Source organism: Scyliorhinus canicula, chromosome 14 (assembly GCF_902713615.1).
Source record: "Scyliorhinus canicula chromosome 14, sScyCan1.1, whole genome shotgun sequence".
Taxonomy (NCBI): domain Eukaryota; kingdom Metazoa; phylum Chordata; class Chondrichthyes; order Carcharhiniformes; family Scyliorhinidae; genus Scyliorhinus; species Scyliorhinus canicula.
The window spans coordinates 120,408,141-120,428,209 of record NC_052159.1 but is presented as its reverse complement, the minus strand read 5'-3'; the positions used below and the strand labels follow the sequence as shown (position 1 = coordinate 120,428,209).

Here is a 20,069-nt window from a genome sequence, read left to right as displayed (position 1 = left end):
GGAAACTGACTAGTAGAACGTAGAACATAGAACAGTACAGCACAGAACAGGCCCTTCAGCCCTCGATGTTGTGCCGAGCATTGTCCGAAACCAAGATCAAGCTATCCCACTCCCTGTCATTCTGGTCTGCTCCATGTGCCTGTCCAATAATCGCTTGAAATTTCCTAAAGTGTCTGACTCCACTATCACAGCAGGCAGTCCATTCCACACTCACTGAGTAAAGAACCGACCTCGGACATCCCTCCTATATCACCCACCCCGAATCTTGTAGTTATGCCCCCTTGTAACAGCTACATCCACCCGAGGAAATAGTCTCTGAACGTCCACTCTATCTACCTCCCTCACATCTTCTAAACCTCTATTAAGTGGCCTCTCATCCTCCTTCACTCGAATGTGAAAAGCCTTAGATCCCTCAACCTTTCCTCATAAGACCTACCCTCCAATCCAGGTAGTATCCTGGTAAATCTCCTTTGCACCCTTTCCATCATTCACATCATTCCTATAATGAGGTGACCAGAACTGCACACAATACTCCAAATGTGGTCTCACCAGGGTCATGTACAGTTGCAGCATAACCCCACGGCTCTTAAACCCAAGCCCCATGTTAATAAACGCTAACACACTACAGGCGTTCTTCACGGCTCTATCCACCTGAGTGGCAACCTTCAGAGATCTGTGAACATGAACCCCAAGATCTCTCTGTTCCTCCATATTCCTCAGAACCCTGCCGTTGACCCTGTAATCGCATTCAAATTTTTTCTACCAAAATGAATCACCCCGCACTTATCAGGGTTAAACACCAACTGCCATTTTTCAGCCCAGCTCTGCATCCTATAAATGTCTCTTTGCAGCCTACAACAGCCCTCCAATCTTGGTGTCATCAGCAAATTTACTGACCCACCCTTCAGCCTCCTCCTCCAAGTCATTGATAAAAATCACAAATAGCAGAGGACCCAGCACTGATCCCTGTGGTACACCGCTGGTAACTGGTCTCCACCCTCTGTCTTCTATGTGACAGCCAGTTACTTATCCAATTGGCCAAATTTCCCTCTATCCCACACCTCCTTACTTTCTTCATGAGCCGACCATGGGGAACCTTATCAAACACCTTACTGAAATTGATGTATACGACATCAACTGCTTTACCTTCATCTACACACTTAGTTACCTCCTCAAAAAATTCAATCAAATTTGTGAGGCAAGACGAATCTGTGTTGACTATCCCGGATTAAGCTGCATCTTTCCAAATGGTCATTAATCCTATCCTTCAGGACCCTTTCATTAACATACCGACTACCGAAGTAAGACTAACCGGCCTATAATTACCAGGGTCATTTCTATTCCCTTTCTTGAACAGAGGAACACCATTCGCCACTCTCCAGTCCTCTGGCACTATCCCCATAGACAGTGAGGACCCAAAGATCAAAGCCAAAGGCTCTGCAATCTCATTCCTTGCCTCCCAAAGAATCCTTGGATATATCCCATCTGGCCCAGGGGACTTGTCAACCCTCAGGTTTTTCAAAATTGCTAATACATCTTCCCTCAGAACATCTACCTCCTCCAGCCTACCCGCCTGTATCGCACTGTCATCCTCAAAAACATAGCCCCTCTCCTTGGTGAACACTGAAGAAAAGTATCTCTGCTGACTCCATGCACAAGTTCCCACTACTGTCCTTGAACGACCCTAACCTCACCCTGTTCATTCTTTTTCTTCTCACATAAGATTAAAAAGCCTTGGGGTTTTCCTTGATCCGACCCGCCAAGGACTTCTCATGCCCCCTCCTAACTCTCCTAAGCCCTTTTTTCCAGCTCATTCCTTGCTACCTTGTAACCCCCAAGTGACCCAACTGAACCTTGTTTTCTCATCCTTACATACGCTTCCTTTTTCCTCTTGACAAAAATTCAACCTCTTTTGTGAACCATGGTTCCCTCACACGGCCATTTCCTCCCTGCCTGACAGGGACATACCTATCAAGGAAATGCAGTATTTGTTCCTTGAACAAGCTCCACTTTTCATTTGTGCCTTTCCCTGACAGTTTCTGTTCCCATCTTATGCTCCCTAATTCTTACCTAATCGCATCATAATTACCCCTCCCCCAATTATGAACCTTGTTCTGCCGTATGGCCCCATCCCTCTCCATTGCAATAGTGAAAGACACCAAATTGTGGTCACTACCTCCAAAGTGCTCTCCCACAAACAAATCTAACACTTGGCCCGGTTCATTACCCAGTACCAAATCCAATGTAGCCCCACCTCTTGTCGGCCTATCCACATATTGTGTCAGGAAACCCTCCTGCACACATTGTACAAAATTGCCCCATCCCAACTGTTCGACCTATAGAGGTTCCAATCAATATTTGGTAAATTAAAGTCACCCATGACAACTACCCTGAGACCTCCACACCTATCCATAATCTGCTTTGCAATTTCTTCCTCCACATCTCTATGACTATTTGGGGGCCAATGGAAAACTCCTAACAATGTGACCGCTCCTTTCCTATTTCTAACTTCAGCCCATATTACCTCAGTGGGCAGATCCCTCTCGAACTGCTTTCTGCAGCCGCTAAACTATCCTTGATTAACAATGCTACTCCTCCACCTCTTTTACCACCTTCCCTACTCTGACTGAAATATCTATACCCCGGAACATCCAACAACCATTCCTGTCCCTGTTCTAACCATGTCTCTGTAATGGCCACAACACCGTAGTCCCAAGTACCAATCCATGCTCCAAGCTCACCTGCCTTATTCCGGATGTTCCTTGCATTGAAGTAGACACACTTCAACCCACCTTTCTGTCTGCCGGTACACTCCGGCGACCTTGATACCCGCCTCAGTACCTCACTACTCTCAACACTGGCTTCTGGACTACAGTTTGTTTTCCCAGCCCCCTGACAAATTAGTTTAACACCCCCCCCCCCCCCCTCCCCCGAATAGCCGTAGCAAATTTCTCTCCCAGGATATTGGTGCCCCTCTGGTTCAGGTGCAAACCGTCCAGTCTGTACAGGTCCCACCTTCCCCAGAATATGCTCCAACTATCCACGTAACTGAAACCCTCCCTCCTACACCATTCCTGCAGCCACGTGTTTATCTGCACTCTCTTCCTGTTCCTCAACTCGCTAGCACGTGGCACAGGCAACAAACCAGAGATGACAACATGGTTTGTCCTGGCTCTCAGCTTCCATCCCAGCTCCCTAAATTCCTGTTTTAAATCCCTGTACCTACTCTTACCTATGTCGTTAGTACCGATGTGTACCACGACTTGTGGCTGTTCCCCCTCCCCCTTAAGGATTCTGAAAACATGGTCTGAGACGTCACGGACCCTGGCACCCGGGAGGCAACATACCATCTGTCAGTCTCTTTTGTTGCCACAGAACCGTCTATCCGTCCTTCTAACTATCGAGTCCCCAATAATTATTGCTCTCCTGCTCTCCCGCATTCCCTTCTGAGCCACAGGGACGGACTCAGTGCTGGAGATCCAGTCACCATGGCTTACCCCTGGTAAGTCGTCCCACCAACAGTGTCCAAAGCGGTATACTTGTTACTAAGGGGAACGACCACAGAGGATCCCTGTACTGACTGCTTCCTCCCAGCCCCTCTCACCGTCAACCATCTATCTTCATTCATCGGAGTAACTACATCCCTGAAGCTACTATCTACGACCACCTCTGCCCCCCCCGAATGATCCGAAGTTCATCCAGCTCGAGCTCCAGTTCCCTAACGCGATTTCTGAGGAGCTGGAGATGGCTGCACTTCCCAAAGGTGAAATCAGCAGGGACGCTGACGGCGTCCCTCACCTCGACATATATATCATAGCTTATCATTTTAAAGCAGGCTCAGAAGAAATGAAAATAGCACTGCTCCTCGCAGGACGTGAAGCTAGAGAAATATATAACGGCTTTAAATACTTGAAAGGTGAAGACAACACCAAGTTAGAAGTAATACTGAAAAAATTTGAAGAGTACTGTAACACCAGTAACAATGCTGCCTTAAGACATTCAATGCTCGGAGACCAAATTGCACAGGGAATGAGCGATGCGAAACTCAAACAATCATTACCAGAACAGAAAACAGATTGACAAGTGCAGATCGCAAGAAAAAAGTAACTTTAAGTGCTTACCGAGAAAAAACGACGATAAAGTTCTTTTCCACGGGTCTAAAGAAGTTAAAATGGCATCTGAGCACATTTTAAACTGCCCGGGGAATAAAAGAGGCAAATCTGGGTCTGTGCATGCGCAGAAAACCACAGCCGCTCATGCGCAGTTGAAATCAGCCGTTTTGCGCGAAGACCGTTCTGCGCATGCGCAGTTAAAAAAAGAAGTTTTGGCTGCAGATCGATCTGCGCATGCACAAGCCGCACATGTGCAGTCAGCAGAACATCGAACACCGTTCGCCGATCAATCTCTGCATGCGCATGTTGAAAGAAAAGACCGCACAGTGCAGAGATGGATCTGTGCATGCGCACGCTACGTCACGAGCATCATGACATCATCAGATGCAGACCAGGCCCACTTAAAGGGGAAATGGGCAGCACGGTAGCATTGTGGATAGCACAATTGCTTCACAGCTCCAGGGTCCCAGGTTCGATTCCGGCTTGCGTCACTGTCTGTGCGGAGTCTGCACATCCTCCCCGTGTGTGCGTGGGTTTCCTCCGGGTGCCTCCGGTTTCCTCCCACAGTCCAAAGATGTGCAGATTAGGTGGATTAGCCATGATAAATTGCCCTTCGTGTCCAAAATTGCCCTTAGTGTTGGGTGGGGTTGCTGGGTTATGGGGATAGGGTGGAGGTGTGGGCTTGGTTAGGGTGCTCTTTCCAAGAGCCGGTGCAGACTCGATGGGCTGAATGGCCTCCTTCTGCACTGTAAATTCTATGAAAATTCTATGAAAAATCGCAAACAAGACTTTTAAAGGCACAAAAGCACCAAATTCAACCTCAAAAGGTACAACATTGCCTGAACTTTTACCAGCAGTTGAAAATAACTTTCGCAGCATCCTGGAACAAGCACCACCCAAAGTGATGAGCGCAATAACAAATCCAAAACCAAAGAAGATGATTTGTTCATTGAACATGAAGAGAACAATAACAAATCCGAAACAAAAAAAAGATGATTTGTTTACTGAACAATATTACTCAGGCATGGCTGAGTTATTCGGATATGCTAATCATAGCATCAGCAACATGGTTGCAAAGCTCAACACGACTCTACTCATGGTGGATGAAGCTAATACCATGATGCAATGTCAGATCGTTGATAAATTGGATGATTGCAACCTGTCAAATACCAAGAAGAAAACGACGCCACAGAGAGTACTGACCGACTCAGTTGAGAGAGCACAGATCAACTCCACAGAGAGAACACTGAACGACTCCACAGAGAGAGCGATGCAAGCCTCCGCAGACAGCTCGTTGACAGACTCCAAAATGGAAGCAATTAAAGACTCCATAGCGAACGCCATGCATGAACAAGACCATGACGGTCTACCCACCATATCAGAGCAACCAGATGCAGACTATGAAAGTCTACCAAGCTCACATAATCAACAAGAAGACAATGCAAGTCTACCCACTGTATGTGAAAACGGTGACAATGGGATCACAATCGACATACAGGATGTGCAGGATCACAGCGAGACTGACAGATCTCAGCTCGTTTGTACAGAAGTACTCAACAATCAGAGTAGGGCTACTCATGAGTCCAGAGAGACCATGTCAATTGAAACCTCATCCACTCTAAACTACCCACAAGAAAATGAAATCTTGAAGATTTTGACTCCAGAAGAGGGGCACCAAGAAACCAAAGATGATTCAAATGTACCGGAAATGACTCCAGAAGAGGAACAGCAAGGAAGCAAAGAAGAGGAATAAAATCCACCAAAGATGTCCCCAAGATCAATGCAACATCAGATCATTCTCACAATCCTCAAGAAGAAACACTCAGTGAAACAGCAGATGCCACAGAGGACACTGACACCAATAACTTGGAGAATGACTCAAATTATCCACACGGAGCAGTCATTGAGTGCAACAAGAACAATAAAAACCACAAGAAGCACAACAGAAACAAGAACAACAACAAAAATAACAAGAAGCGCAACAAGAACAACAATAACTACAAGCACAACTACAAGAATAACAAAAACAACAACAAGAAGCATAACAAAGACAACAACAGCAACGACAATAACAAGCATGACAAAAACAACAAGAATGTCAGTGAAAACAACAAAGACAGAAATGACAGAAACAACAACAATGAAACAGCGACCTGCACAATGTGGTACAACTCTGCACATGAAGAACAATGCAATAGAACAGTACAGCACAGAACAGGCCCTTCGGCCCTCGATGTTGTGCCGAGCAATGATCACCTTACTCAAACCCACGTATCCACCCTATACCCGTAACCCAACAACCCCCCCCTTAACCTTACTTTTTAGGACACTACGGGCAATTTAGCATGGCCAATCCACCTAACCCGCACATCTTTGGACTGTGGGAGGAAACCGGAGCACCCGGAGGAAACCCACGCACACACGGGGAGGACGTGCAGACTCTGCACAGACAGTGACCCAGCCAGGAATCGAACCTGGGACCCTGGAGCTGTGAAGCATTGATGCTAATATTACACTCAGAAACAATGACAAGAGTACAAACATACCATGGCATGACAACGAATTTCACAAATTTATATTTGCTCCAGAACAAAGGAGCACACCAGCTTTCAAGGCAGATGACACACTAAATCGATACCACAAGCACAGAAAAAAGTCCACATCAGTTAACATCAGTGGTTCGACCATTTGAACATCTCGTGATGACTTGATGTTACTTAAAACACAAGAACACTGACGACATTCACAAAGAAGTTACAATATCAATATCACCACCTCAACAACAGAAAAAAAAAACTCAACCGAACAAATTCAAAAATTTGGACTCATAAATGTTTCTATTAAGATTGGACTCAAAATCTTAATTGGCTTTGTATAATAACCAATATCATCATCACTTGTACAGATACACATACCATAAGTAATCTAACTGTTTTGTACAATTTTCTTTAACACTGTACAGAAAATATGTAAAAGAAAAAAGGGGGGATGTAGTGATCTGCATATCTGTGTATATATACAAGGGGTCAATGTAAATGTAATATAACTAAGCAATCACTAGAGGGAGCACGGGAGATGTATAAATACAGACAAAACAGGACGTCAGGGACTCTTCACAGGAAAGGCAGATGGTGAGCAGGACACAGACAGGCAGCTCAGATGTAACATAGTATAAACGCTGGAGAGAGAACAAACTCAAAATAAAGCATCTCCTTCAACTTAAGACTACGAGCTTTATTCAGACACAAGGAATAACACAGAGAGCATTCTACAACCTGCAGGTTCTGATTGAAGACCACCATTAAAAGATCATTGGCTACGAAGGCCGCTCCCTCGGCAGCAAAGAACCATCTCAAGCCTTTCAATCCCTGTTATTTTCAATCCTTTCCCTACCCCTACCTATGTTTGTCTTGAGTGTGTCTGGGTGAAGGGTGGTACAGGTTTTGGGGAAGAGTTAGATTAACAGGCCTTTGTTCCATTCTTACCATTATATGTTCATCTTTTTCCATGTTATAAATAAACAGTTTTTTAATGTTTTATTTATAAATCAGGTGCTTGTAACTTATCGGAGGAGTCATGGGTTAAAGATCTCAGGAAAATACACAAATGATTGCTTAATTCACATGTGTTGATATTCCGGGGCTGGAATTTGACAGCACACTTGCCCAGGGTGTGATAACAATAGCCGAGGTAACTTGAAAGTAAAGTGTTCAACAGAACCCAAATATAATGTAACATTACGATTTATTCATATTAATCCTCTCCATACTCACTGCAACGATTGAAGAAAATGCATGGGAAAGTTCAGAATCTTCTCCAATGAAGTTAAAGGCTCTCAGAAGAGCAACTCCTGCAACCTGATTGCCATCAGCTTTCTCATCAGCATTTACAACAAAGACAAAACCAATTCTAATACAGTAAAAAAAGGAAAACATTAGTATTCTCATGTTACAGTAAATTCTATATTTTACAAAGATGACTCATATTTTGTCTGAAATTTCAGCAGTTTATGCAGATTTCACATTTTTTGGAGTTAATTGGCTAATTTTAACACAGAGGGAAACAGAATAAATGTAATTGTGAAAAACTGACAAAATGCAGTAGGCTCCATCAACCAAAGTACCATGGAAAAGAAATCTGCAGGTCTAAGCTAATTGCGCAGACCACCGGTCTCCATGAGAGCTGTTGTTCCCAAATTATGGGTTGCGGCCCTGAGGTTCTTGACCACCATTCGTTCACTGCCTCTATTAATGGCTGGCATGCACACATTTGGGTCTTTTTTCTTGGTGTATCTGCACATCAATGCATAGCGCCTCAGCTTAGTGGAAGGGGAAGGAGAAGTAGGGGAGACTCGTTCCATATGACCACCAGTGCGACAATGACCAGTGGGAAAGACGGAAACCACAAATGGAAATCAGTAAATTGCAGGGGTTGTTGTAGGATAGGTGGTGGTGTTTGGAGGGCTGGGGGTGCGAGAACTGTAGAAAGATCCACATCTCCTGATTCACCACATACTTCTCTAATCTGCAACTCAGTAGGCATTGTCCCGAGGGGGCTTCTGCCAGAGCCGGGGGGAGTAGGGGGGGTGGCCAGGAGGTGGGCTGTTGGGTTGGGGTGGACAGAGACACAACACCATTACCACAGCCGGCAAGACAGCCATGCGGCTGCGCATACCACTGACAGCCGCTTTAAACCTGGCGCCCTGGGTCGTATAGGTGACCCCACTGTGGCAACCTTCTGGGTGCCCTATGGCCCCAGACAACCCATCAACTGTATGGGCGCCCAAGCACAATCTATCCCATCTTTTTGGCTTTCATTTGTGTGTATGTGGGGCGTGAGCAGCTGCAGCCGGTCAGCCTCCCGAGTGTCAACCACTGCCAATCCCGCACCGCTTTTCGTAGGAATAAACTGTGTTCCACGCGGCGCCGGCAACGGCAACAGTCCAGGTGTGGTGCCGATTTTTCTGTCGTAAAAGATTCTCCGTTGGCGTCAACACTTCGGACTGGATTCTTCGATTTTGAGATTAAGTGCTGATGTCGGCGTGGAAATAATGGTGTTTTATGACAGGAAAAAGGGCACAACAGCTGCACCGATTCACTGAATGGCCTAGGCACCATCGACACGTGGAACGCAACCAGTTCCGTGCAAAATGGCGCCGGATTTGCCAGTTCCATGATTGGCGCACATGAGGTTCACACTCCGCAACCACATTTAAACGATCCATCCCATTCCCCCACACACACCGTCCCAGTCAACAGGATGGCTGGAAGGACAGCAGCTCCATGGTTCAGAGCCGCTGAGCTGGACAGCCTCCTGGATGTCGGGGAGGAGAGGCGGGTAACCCTGTACCCTGGCCCAGGAGGAAAGGCTCCACCGTTCTCCGTGCCTGGGCGCCATGGGCAACATTGTTCAGAATGCCATCCAGTGCATGAAGAGACTGCACGACCTCCTCAGGGCTGCCAGGGTGAGTAGGCAGCGCTGTGCCCATGGCACTAACCCCACCCACCCACAACCCAGCCCCTCCCCCATGGGGGACCGCCGAATACCCACCCTGCCCCAGATGCCAGCCACAATGGCCGGGTGCCTTGGCCACTGATGCCATCATCCACCCAACCCCTGGGCTGCATGCGTTAGAACGTCTAACAACCATTGTTTGTGTTTGCCCCCCCTACAGGAGAAGTGGAGGTGGAGTACCAGACCTGCAGCCCCTCACTGTGCCCGAGGATAGGGCACCGGAGATGGACGGCGGCCCGGAGGAAAGGGAGGTCACCGAGCTGGAGGTCACCGAGCTGGAGGACACCCCCCCCCCCCCCCCCCCACCACCTGCACTCGGACACCCGAGCAGCGGACTGGCTCATCCAGGCCGGGTCGCCCCTGGAGATGTGCGCCAGAGGCTGCCTCCACTCCTGCTGTACCATTTGGGGAACCTCTTAGGCTTCGTGTTAGGGCCCAGAAGGCCAGAAAGTTAGACACCAGTTAGGTATGCATGGGTGCAGGGCACAGTTCAGTCATTGGGGTTCGGGCACAGACTGTATATATTTCACCACAATAAACACCTGTTAACACCGTTGTAATCTGCCTCGTTGCTCTGTCTGATGGTGTGGGGGTGGGCTGGTAGTGACGGTTGGAGGGGAGTGGGGGGTGGGGAACCAGTGCAGGCCCGGTGGGTGGACCGTCCTCTTCCCCCTCCCCCCTGCTCCAACCATCTTGAGCACCCAACCCCAGGGATTCAACGTGGCCGTGTGATGGACTGGCCAGCACGCATGCAGTGATCACCCAGGTGGAAGGTGCTACTGTGGGCATGTGTCAGACGATGTCATACCATATGGAGCACCAGAGCTCATTGTAAAATGGGTTGTCATCATCCTCCATCCCATGGACCAGATTGCCACCAGCTTGTCGCGGCGCAAGTATGTGTCACGGAGGGGTTGTGCATGTGGGTGTTTTGGTGGTGTGGGAGGTGAAGGGGTGTGGGTCTGGGATGATGGTGTCAATGGCCAGCAACCCCCCTCCCCCCCTAATTGGTGAACCGTGTCACGTTGAGGGTGCACGTTGGCCCTGCACGGCAGGCACGGGAGGCATTGCCCGGGCCCCATATCCTGCTTATTGTCTCCCTCCCTCCTCCTCATCCTCCAACTCCAGCACTTCCCCCCTTTGCTGTGCTATCTTGTGAAGGATGCAGCAGGCCACCACAATGCGGGCGACCCTCTCAGCCTCGTACTGGAGGGCCCCTCCAGAGTAGTCCAGGCACCTGAAGCGCATCTTGAGGAGGCCAAAGGACCGCTTGACCATACCACTGGTCACTGTAAGGGCATTGTTGCAGCGGGTCTCTGCGTCTGTCAGTGACGTCCGGATAGCTATCATCAGCTATGACCTCAACGGGTAACCTCTATCTCCCAGCAGCCAATCCCCCAGCCAGGCTGGTGGCCCTCGAACATGTTGGGGATCCTCGAGTGTGCCAAGATGAAGGAGTCGTGTACACTACCTGGGTATCGGGTGCAGACGGGCATCTGTTGATCACAGACCAGTTGTATGTTTATAGAATGGAACCCCTTTCTGGTGGTGTACAGCAGCTTGTTATCCGCCGGTGCCCACAGGGCGACATGCATCCCGTTGATGACCCCTGGACCGGGGCATCCCAGCAACGGCAGCGAATCCCGCTGCCCGGGTATCTTGGTGGGCAGGGACCACATGGAACTGTATGTACTGGTCCGCATGTGCATATAGGGCCTCCGTGATGGCGCAAATGCATCTGTGCACCAATGTCTGCAAAATCCCGGACAGGACCCCACTCGGTGACTGAGAGGACCGCCCTCCCCCTCTCCTCCCCTGGCCCTGGCAGGGTACCACCCCCTCGCCGCAGCCAGCATGGCTGGTGTCCGGGCCAGCAGCCAGCACTCACTCCATGCCATTTCCTACCTCCTCTCTCTTGCTTAGCAGCCAGGATGCCAGGTTCACGAGTTTTAAAACCACAAGTGAACGACACAATCACTCCATCGGAGGCGGTGAATCGCGGACGTCACGGAGCATCGGATATCAGGCCTGCTAATGATATGCCTACTGTACTTTAACCTCGCGCAGCGAGCGACACGTCTACACCATTTTCGGGGTGCGGGAGCATCCCGATTTGCTGTGAAAACAGCACCTTCCCCGATTTCGGCATCCGAAGCTATTCTCCGCCCAATCGCGTTTCACGATTTCAGCGTCTGCAAGCGGCGAATCCAGACCAGAGTCTCAGAAACTGAGAATTCCGCCCACTGTCTCCCAAATGGAGAATCCAGGGGCGGGATTCGCTAATAATGAAGCTATGTCCCCATGCCGGCGTGAAAACCGCGCCAACGACTCCGGCGTCAACGGCCCCCGAAACTGAGGAATTCTCACATTCTTCGAGGGCTAGGTGGCGCCGGAGTGGTCCCCGCAGCTCCAGCCGGCGAAGATCGGCCGGTGTATTTCCACGCATGTGCGGAACGGCCGGAGAACTCCGGCCCCAGTCCAAGTTGTTTTTTCCCTAATATCTTAGGCTGGATTCTCCGTTCCTGAGACTAGGTTGACGCCGTTGTGAAAACGGTGCAGTTTCACGACGGCGTGATCGGATCCCCAGGTGGAGTGATTCAGTCGCTCCCAAGGGGTGAGCATGGTCGGATCGTGAAACACCCGACTCTGTTAAAGGACTGGTAGCTGATTCGCCAGTTCCATGATTGATGCAACACCACGGCTTCACTTAATCATTGTCCCCCTCATACACACAGCGTCGCAGGCAAGATGGCTGCAAGGAGGGCAGCGCTGCGATTCCGAGTTGCCAAACTGGAGGCCATGGACGAGAGGGGCCTGGTGTTGTACCACGGGCTGGGACAGAGGTCAGCAGGTGCCATCGTTTGCTGTGCCTGGGCAGCGGTGGCAGGCACTGTCAGCGCCGTCAGGGTGGTGGGCCGGACTGCACACCAGTGCAGGGGAAAACTGCATGGCCTTCTCAGGGGAACCAAGGCGAGTACCCAGCACTGTGCCCCTGGCAGCAACCACACTACCCTCCACACGCATGTGATCCCCCAACCCCCCCCCCCCGCACCCCCCAGGGGGATGGTCGGACCCCCCCCCCCCCCCCGATCCACATGGCTGCACCCACCCATGCCAGCTGTAATGGCCGTGTGCCCTGGGCACCAATGCCATTGGAGACCAACCCCTGTGCTGCATGAGCCAGGCCGTCTAAAACTGTTGCTGATTGTGTTTGCCGCCCTCCGCCCCTCCCCCCCCCCTCCAGGACAAGTCCGCGCATAACTGCTGGGAGCGGGAGAAGACCTGAGGGTGACCACAAGTCCTGCATCCCCTCACCGTGCCCGAGTAGAGAGCACTAGACATTTTTGGCGGTCCGGAGGAGAGGGAGGTCGTCGATGCGGAGGTCGGCGGCGCGCCAGGAATTGCGACTCCGTACCTGCCTTGCGGGTCCTCACGCCATATGTGAGGCCACCCCTTACCCCACACCCCAACCCCCCTCACCCGGTGACTCCTGCAGGGGAAGTTGAGGAACACCGCAGCACCTTGGACTCCCACCCCCCCCCCCCCCCCCCCCTTCCTCCTGTCCCTGGTGCATCTGGTGGGCAGCGGGCAGATCAGGGTGGCACCATGCCAGCCGGGATGCTCGAGCACTCGGTCCCATCCAGCCGGGCGCCACAGGAGACGTGCGGCAACGGGGACCCTAGTCGCAGCGCACTGCTTCCACTCCTGCTGTACCGTCTGGGGAACCACAAAGACGGTGGGGCCCGTAAGGCCAGAAAGTTAGACATCAGTTAAGTTGGCACGGGTGCAGGGCACAGTTTAGCTATAGGGGCTGGGGCACAGGCCATATATACCTCTTCACATTAAACACCTGTTAACACCATTGAAACCTGCTCTGTCTGATGGGTGTATGGATGGGGCGGGGAGTGATGGCCACTGGGAGTAAGGGATGGTGGAGGAGTGAGGCCCAGAGGGTAGACCGTGCAGCCACCCACCCCACACCTCCCCCAACCATCCCCAGCTATTCGACAGGACCGTGTTATGGACTGGCCATCCCGCATTCAGGGATCACCCAAGTGGAAGGTGCTACTGTGGGCATGAGTCAGCCATTGTCTAACGTCGTAGAGCATGGAGCTCATTGGAGAGCGGGCTGTCATCATCCTCTATCCAATGGACCAGACCCCTGTCACTGCCAACCCAGTGCCCCCCGGCTCTTGGTGCGGCAGGTATATATAATGAAGGGGGGTGTGCATAGAACAGTACAGCACAGTCCCTTCGGCCCACGATGTTGTGCCGACCATTTATCCTAATCGAAGGTCAATGTAACCTACACCCCTTCAATTTACTGCTGTCCACGTGCCTGTCTAAGAGTCGCTTAAATGTCCCTAATGATTCTCACTCCACCATCTCTGCTGGCAGTGCATTCCACACACCCACCACTCTCTGTGTAAAGAATCTACCTCTGATATCTCCACTATACCTTCCGCCAATCACCTTAAAACCAAGTCCCATCGTGACAGACAGTTCCGCCCTGAGGAAAAGTCTCTGGCTGTCCACTCTGCATGCGGGTGGTTCGATGGTGTGGAAGGTGGGTGTGGAAGATGGTGTGGGAGGGAGTGTGTTCGGTGGTGTGGGAGGTGAGTGTGTTTGGTGATGTGGGAGGGAGTGTGTTCGGTGGTGTGGGAGGTGAGTGTGTTCGGTGGTGTGGGAGGTGAGTGTGTTCGGTGGTGTGTGAGGTGAGGGTGGTCGGTGGTGTGGGAGGTGAGTGTGTTCGGTGGTGTGGGAGGTGAGGGTGGTCGGTGGTGGGGGAGGTGATGGTTGTTCGGTGGTCTGGGAGGTGAGTGTGTTCGGTGGTGTGGGAGGTGAGGGTGGTTCGGTGGTGTGGGAGGTGAGGGTGGTCGGTGGTGTGGGAGGTGAGGGTGGTCGGTGGTGGGGGAGGTGATGGTTGTTCGGTGGTGTGGGAGGTGAGTGTGTTCGGTGGTGTGGGAGGTGAGTGTGTTTGGTCGTGTGGGAGGTGAGTGTGTTCAGTGATGTGGGAGGGAGTGTGTTCGGTGTGTGAGGTGAGTGTGTTCGATGGTGTGGGAGGTGAGTGTGTTCGGTGGTGTGGGAGGGAGTGTGTTCGGTGGTGTGGGAGGTGAGTGTGTTCGGTGGTGTGGGAGGTGAGGGTGTTCGGTGGTGTGGGAGGTGAGGGTGTTCGGTGGTGGGGGAGGTGAGTGTGTTCGGTGGTGTGGGAGGTGAGGGTGGTTCGGTGGTGTGGGAGGTGAGTGTGTTCGGTGGTGTGGGAGGTGAGGGTGGTCGGTGGTGTGGGAGGTGAGGGTGTTCGGTGGTGTGGGAGGTGATGGTTGTTCGGTGGTGTGGGAGGTGAGGGTGTTCGGTGGTGTGGGAGGTGAGGGTGTTCGGTGGTGTGGGAGGTGAGGGTGGGAGGTGGTGTGGGAGGTGAGTGTGGGAGGTGGTGTGGGAGGTGATGGTTGTTCGGTGGTGTGGGAGGTGAGTGTGGGAGGTGGTGTGGGAGGTGATGGTGGTTCGGTGGTGTGGGAGGTGAGGGTGTTCGGTGGTGTGGGAGGTGAGGGTGGTTCGGTGGTGTGGGAGGTGAGGGTGGTCGGTGGTGTTGGAGGTGAGGATGGTCAGTGGTGTGGGAGGTGAGTGTGTTCGGTGGTGTGGGAGGTGAGGGTGGTTCGGTGGTGTGGGAGGTGAGGGTGGTCGGTGGTGTGGGAGGTGAGGGTGGTCGGTGGTGGGGGAGGTGATGGTTGTTCGGTGGTGTGGGAGGTGAGTGTGTTCGGTGGTGTGGGAGGTGAGTGTGTTCGGTGGTGTGTGAGGTGAGTGTGTTCGGTGGTGTGGGAGGTGAGGGTGGTTCGGTGGTGTGGGAGGTGAGGGTGTTCGGTGGTGGGGGAGGTGAGTGTGTTCGGTGGTGTGGGAGGTGAGGGTGGTTCGGTGGTGTGGGAGGTGAGTGTGTTCGGTGGTGTGGGAGGTGAGGGTGGTCGGTGGTGTGGGAGGTGAGGGTGTTCGGTGGTGTGGGAGGTGATGGTTGTTCGGTGGTGTGGGAGGTGAGGGTGTTCGGTGGTGTGGGAGGTGAGGGTGTTCGGTGGTGTGGGAGGTGAGGGTGGGAGGTGGTGTGGGAGGTGAGTGTGGGAGGTGGTGTGGGAGGTGATGGTTGTTCGGTGGTGTGGGAGGTGAGTGTGGGAGGTGGTGTGGGAGGTGAGGGTGGTTCGGTGGTGTGGGAGGTGAGTGTGTTCGGTGGTGTGGGAGGTGAGGGTGTTCGGTGGTGTGGGAGGTGATGGTTGTTCGGTGGTGTGGGAGGTGAGTGTGTTTGGTGGTGTGGGAGGTGAGGGTGTTCGGTGGTGTGGGAGGTGATGGTGGTTCGGTGGTGGGGGAGGTGAGGGTGGTTGGTGGTGTGGGAGGTGAGCGTGTTCGGTGGTGTGGGAGGTGGGTGTGTTCGGTGGTGTGGGAGGTGAGTGTGTTCGGTGGTGTGGGAAGTGATGGTTGTTCGGTGGTGTGGGAGGTGATGGTGGTTCGGTGGTGTGGGAGGTGAGGGTGGTCGGTGGTGTGGGAGGTGAGTGTGTTCGGTGGTGGGGGAGGTGATTGTGTTCGGTGGTGTGGGAGGTGAGTGTGTTCGGTGGTGTGGGAGGTGAGGGTGGTCGGTGGTGTGGGAGGTGAGGGTGGTCGGTGGTGTGGGAGGTGATGGTGGTTCGGTGGTGTGGGAGGTGAGGGTGGTTGGTGGTGTGGGAGGTGAGGGTGGTTCGGTGGTGTGGGAGGTGAGGGTGGTCGGTGGTGGGGGAGGTGATGGTGGTTTGGTGGTGTGGGAGGCGAGGGTGGTTCGGTGGTGTGGGAGGTGATGGTGTTCGGTGGTGTGGGAGGTGAGTGTGTTCGGTGGTGGGGGAGGTGAGTGTGTTCGGTGGTGTGGGAGGTGAGGGTGGTTCGGTGGTGTGGGAGGTGAGGGTGGTCGGTGGTGTGGGAGGTGAGTGTGTTCGGTGGTGGGGGAAGTGATGGTTGTTCGGTGGTGTGGGAGGTGAGTGTGTTCGGTGGTGTGGGAGGTGAGGGTGGTTCTGTGGTGTGGGAGGTGAGTGTGTTCGGTTGTGTGGGAGGTGATGGTGGTTCGGTGGTGGGGGAGGTGATGGTGGTTCGGTGGTGGGGGAGGTGATGGTGGTTCGGTGGTGTGGGAGGTGAGTGTGTTCGGTGGTGTGGGAGGTGATGGTGGTTCGGTGGTGTGGGAGGTGAGTGTGTTCGGTGGTGTGGGAGGTGAGTGTGTTTGGTCGTGTGGGAGGTGAGTGTGTTCGGTGGTGTGGGAGGTGAGTGTTTTCGGCAGTGAAGGGGTGTGGTACTGTGGTGTCCGTGCCCCTGCTGAGCAACCCCCCTCCCCGCTAGGTGGTGAAATGTGTGTCGACTAATGTATCCCGTGCACGCTGGTCCTGGCGCTACCATTGGGCAGCCTCCTGTGCCTTGCCAACCCCATATCCTGCCCATTGCCCCAGGCCCCTCATTCTCCTTATAGAATTTACAGTGCAGAAGGAGGCCATTTGGCCCATCGAGTCTGCACCGGCTCTTGGAAAGAGCACCCTTCCCAAGGTCAACACCGCCACCCTATCCCCATAACCCAGTAACCCCACCCAATACTAGGGCAATTTTGGACACTATGGGCAATTTATCATGGCCAATCCACCTAACCTGCACATCTTTGGACTGTGGGAGGAAACCGGAGCACCCGGAGGAAACCCACGCACACAGGGGGAGGATGTGCCGACTCCGCACAGACAGTGACCCAAGCCGGAATCGAACATGGGACCCTGGAGCTGTGAAGCAATTGTGCTATCCACAATGCTACCGTGCTTGTCTGACGAGGCCTGCCCTTGCTCCTCATCCTCCTAGAGCACATCGCCCCTCTGCTGGGCGATATTGTGGAGGGTGCAGCAGACCACAACGTGCGGCGGAGCCTCCTTGCTTCGGACTGGAGGGCCCATCTGAAGCACAGCTTCAGGACCCCGAAGCGCCTCTCGACAACACCACTGGTTGCACAATGGGCAGCATTGTAGTGGTTCTCTGCGTCGGTCTGTGGCCTCCGTACAGGCTTTATCAGCCACGACGGCAACAGGTAACCCCTGTCGTCCAGCAACCAGCCCCGCAGCTGGGGGGGGGGGAGGGAGTGGGAGGGTGGGGGGGTCCCTCGAACATGCCGGGAACACGATTTTTAAAAGGTCAGAACCATGCTGGCGAAAAATCGGCCCATCCAGGCCGCAGAATCGCTGGGGCCCACCAAGAATCAGTCATCAGAGCAGATAATGAGATGCATACTGAACTTCCAGGCTCCTTGTTTTGTGCATTCACTATTATAAAATCTATGTCATGTTTCTTCTCTATTTCTGCCTTCATCTTATAAACAGAAATACAGAAAATCTATTCAGCTAGTTCTTTATTGCTGCCAGTAAGAAATTGAATATTTTCAAATATAAATGCATGAACACTGAGTTTCTTCATTAATTTCAATAGGTTATTTCTACATGAACCTTTTACTGAACCTTTAAATGCTTCTCAATCTGCTCACTAACATTCAATAACATGAATGGATCATCATAAAAGAAGAAAATACCATTACTCAACCAGTACCTAAGAGGAATATTGTGGTGATAGAACAGCTCAGCCAATTTTACCAGCTCAACTGCAACTTCATGAGCAGGGTCAATAAATAGGACCTGTGGTCAGAAAAAGGAAGAATAAAATTAGTAGAGGTCTTTAAACAATAAAGGATGAATGTTTTTGAGTTTACGTAGTAGCTAAAACTGCTTTTGTTGTCCAAACCAATAACAACATTAAAATATTGCACAACTATTTTTTTTTTCTTTTTCTTTTTTTAAAATAAATTTAGTGTACCCAATCATTTTTCCAATTAAGGGGCAATTTAGCATGGCCAATCCACCTAGCTTGCACGTTTTTGGGTTGTGGGGGCGAAACCCATGCAGACACGGGGAGAATGTGCAAACTCCACACGGACAGTGACCCAGAGCCGGGATCGAACCTGGGACCTCAGCGCCGTGAGGCAGTTGTGCTAACCACTAGGCCACCGTGCTGCCCAATATTGCACAACAATGAATGCATGCACACAAATCAGATAATTTCACAAAGAACAAGGAGCCAATGGCTTAATTTTTCTTTCTTGCAAAAAAATCATAAGAATATCACATAAAATGGTCTTCTCTTTATCTGCCAATGCATTGGTTATCTTCGTAAACTCTACAACAATAATTCAATTCTCACAACAATCATTATGCTGTTTGGCAATCGAGTCCAGTTAAATTTTTCACTGCATTCACTTCAGGTTAAACAAGTTCATATGAAGATCCCATGGCACTACTTCAATGAAGTGCAGGAGAGTTACGCCTAATGTGGCAATCCTAAAAAAAGGCGAATGATTGCTGTTCTCCAACTAGATTGTCATAAGATCCTGTGAGCCGGGAGTGTTGCTGCAGGCCTGAGAAGACGTACAAAAGCAAAGATCAAAAAGCATTACAGCACAGGAACAGGCCCTTCAGCCTACCAAGCTTGCGCACATCCAGATTCCTTATTTAGACCTACTACTTATTGCCCAAATGATCGTTATCCCTCCATTCCTCGCCTGTTTATTTGTCTATCATGATATCTTTTCAACATTGCTATTGCGTCTGCTTCCACCACCACCCCTGGCAACGTGCTCCAGGCACCCACTACACTGTGTGAAAATCTTTTCCTGCACATCTCCCCTAAACTTTCCCTCTCTCACCATGAACCTGTGCCCCCTTGCAATTGAAATAAAATGAAAATGATCGCTTATTGTCACGAGTAGGCTTCAATTAAGTTACTGTGAAAAGCCCCTAGTCGCCACATTCCGGCGCCTGTCCGGGGAGGCTGGTACGGGAATCGAACCGTGCTGCTGGACTGCTTGATCTGCTTTAAAAGCCAGCGATTTAGCTCAGTGAGCTAAACCAGCCCCTAAATGAAAATCGCTTATTGTCACAAGTAGGCTTCAATTAAGTTACTGTCAAAAGCCAGCGATTTAGCCCAGTATGCTAAACAGCCCCGGTCTTAGTGTCGTCTGCACTTTCCATCCTGTGTATAGCTCTCGTAACGTTGCGGACGTCAATCAGATCTCCCCTCTGTCTTTCCAACGAAAACAATCTGAGTTTATCCAACCTCTCCTCAGAAGTAACACCCATCAGACCAGGCAACATCCTGGTAAACCCTCTTTGCACTCTCTCCAAAGCATCCATGTCCTCCTGGTAATGTGGCGGCCAGAACTGCACGCAATATTCCAAATGTGGCCCAACTAAAGTTTTAGACAACTTCCAACTCTTGTCCTCAATGCCCCAGCTGTTGAAGGCAAGCATGCCGTATGCAGTCTTGACCATCCTACCCACCTGCATTGCCACTTTCATGGAATTATGGACCTGAACACCCAGATCCTTCCGTATGTCAATGCTCCTGAGGGTTCTGACATTT

General features: G+C 51.4%; 1 protein-coding gene across 5 annotated transcripts in view; it reads right to left on the bottom strand.

Annotated features, from left to right (window-relative positions):
- The window catches only part of uggt2 (UDP-glucose glycoprotein glucosyltransferase 2), a 625,263-nt gene that overhangs the window by 252,460 nt on the left and 352,734 nt on the right, over positions 1 to 20,069 (bottom strand). For all 5 annotated transcript variants that reach the window (XM_038817830.1, XM_038817832.1, XM_038817829.1 and 2 more), the window contains 2 exons: positions 18,204 to 18,289; positions 7,886 to 8,021 (listed from right to left, as the gene is read on the bottom strand). In XM_038817830.1, coding sequence (XP_038673758.1) covers positions 7,886 to 8,021; positions 18,204 to 18,289 — 222 coding nt within the window. The remainder of the gene's footprint in view (positions 1 to 7,885; positions 8,022 to 18,203; positions 18,290 to 20,069) is intronic.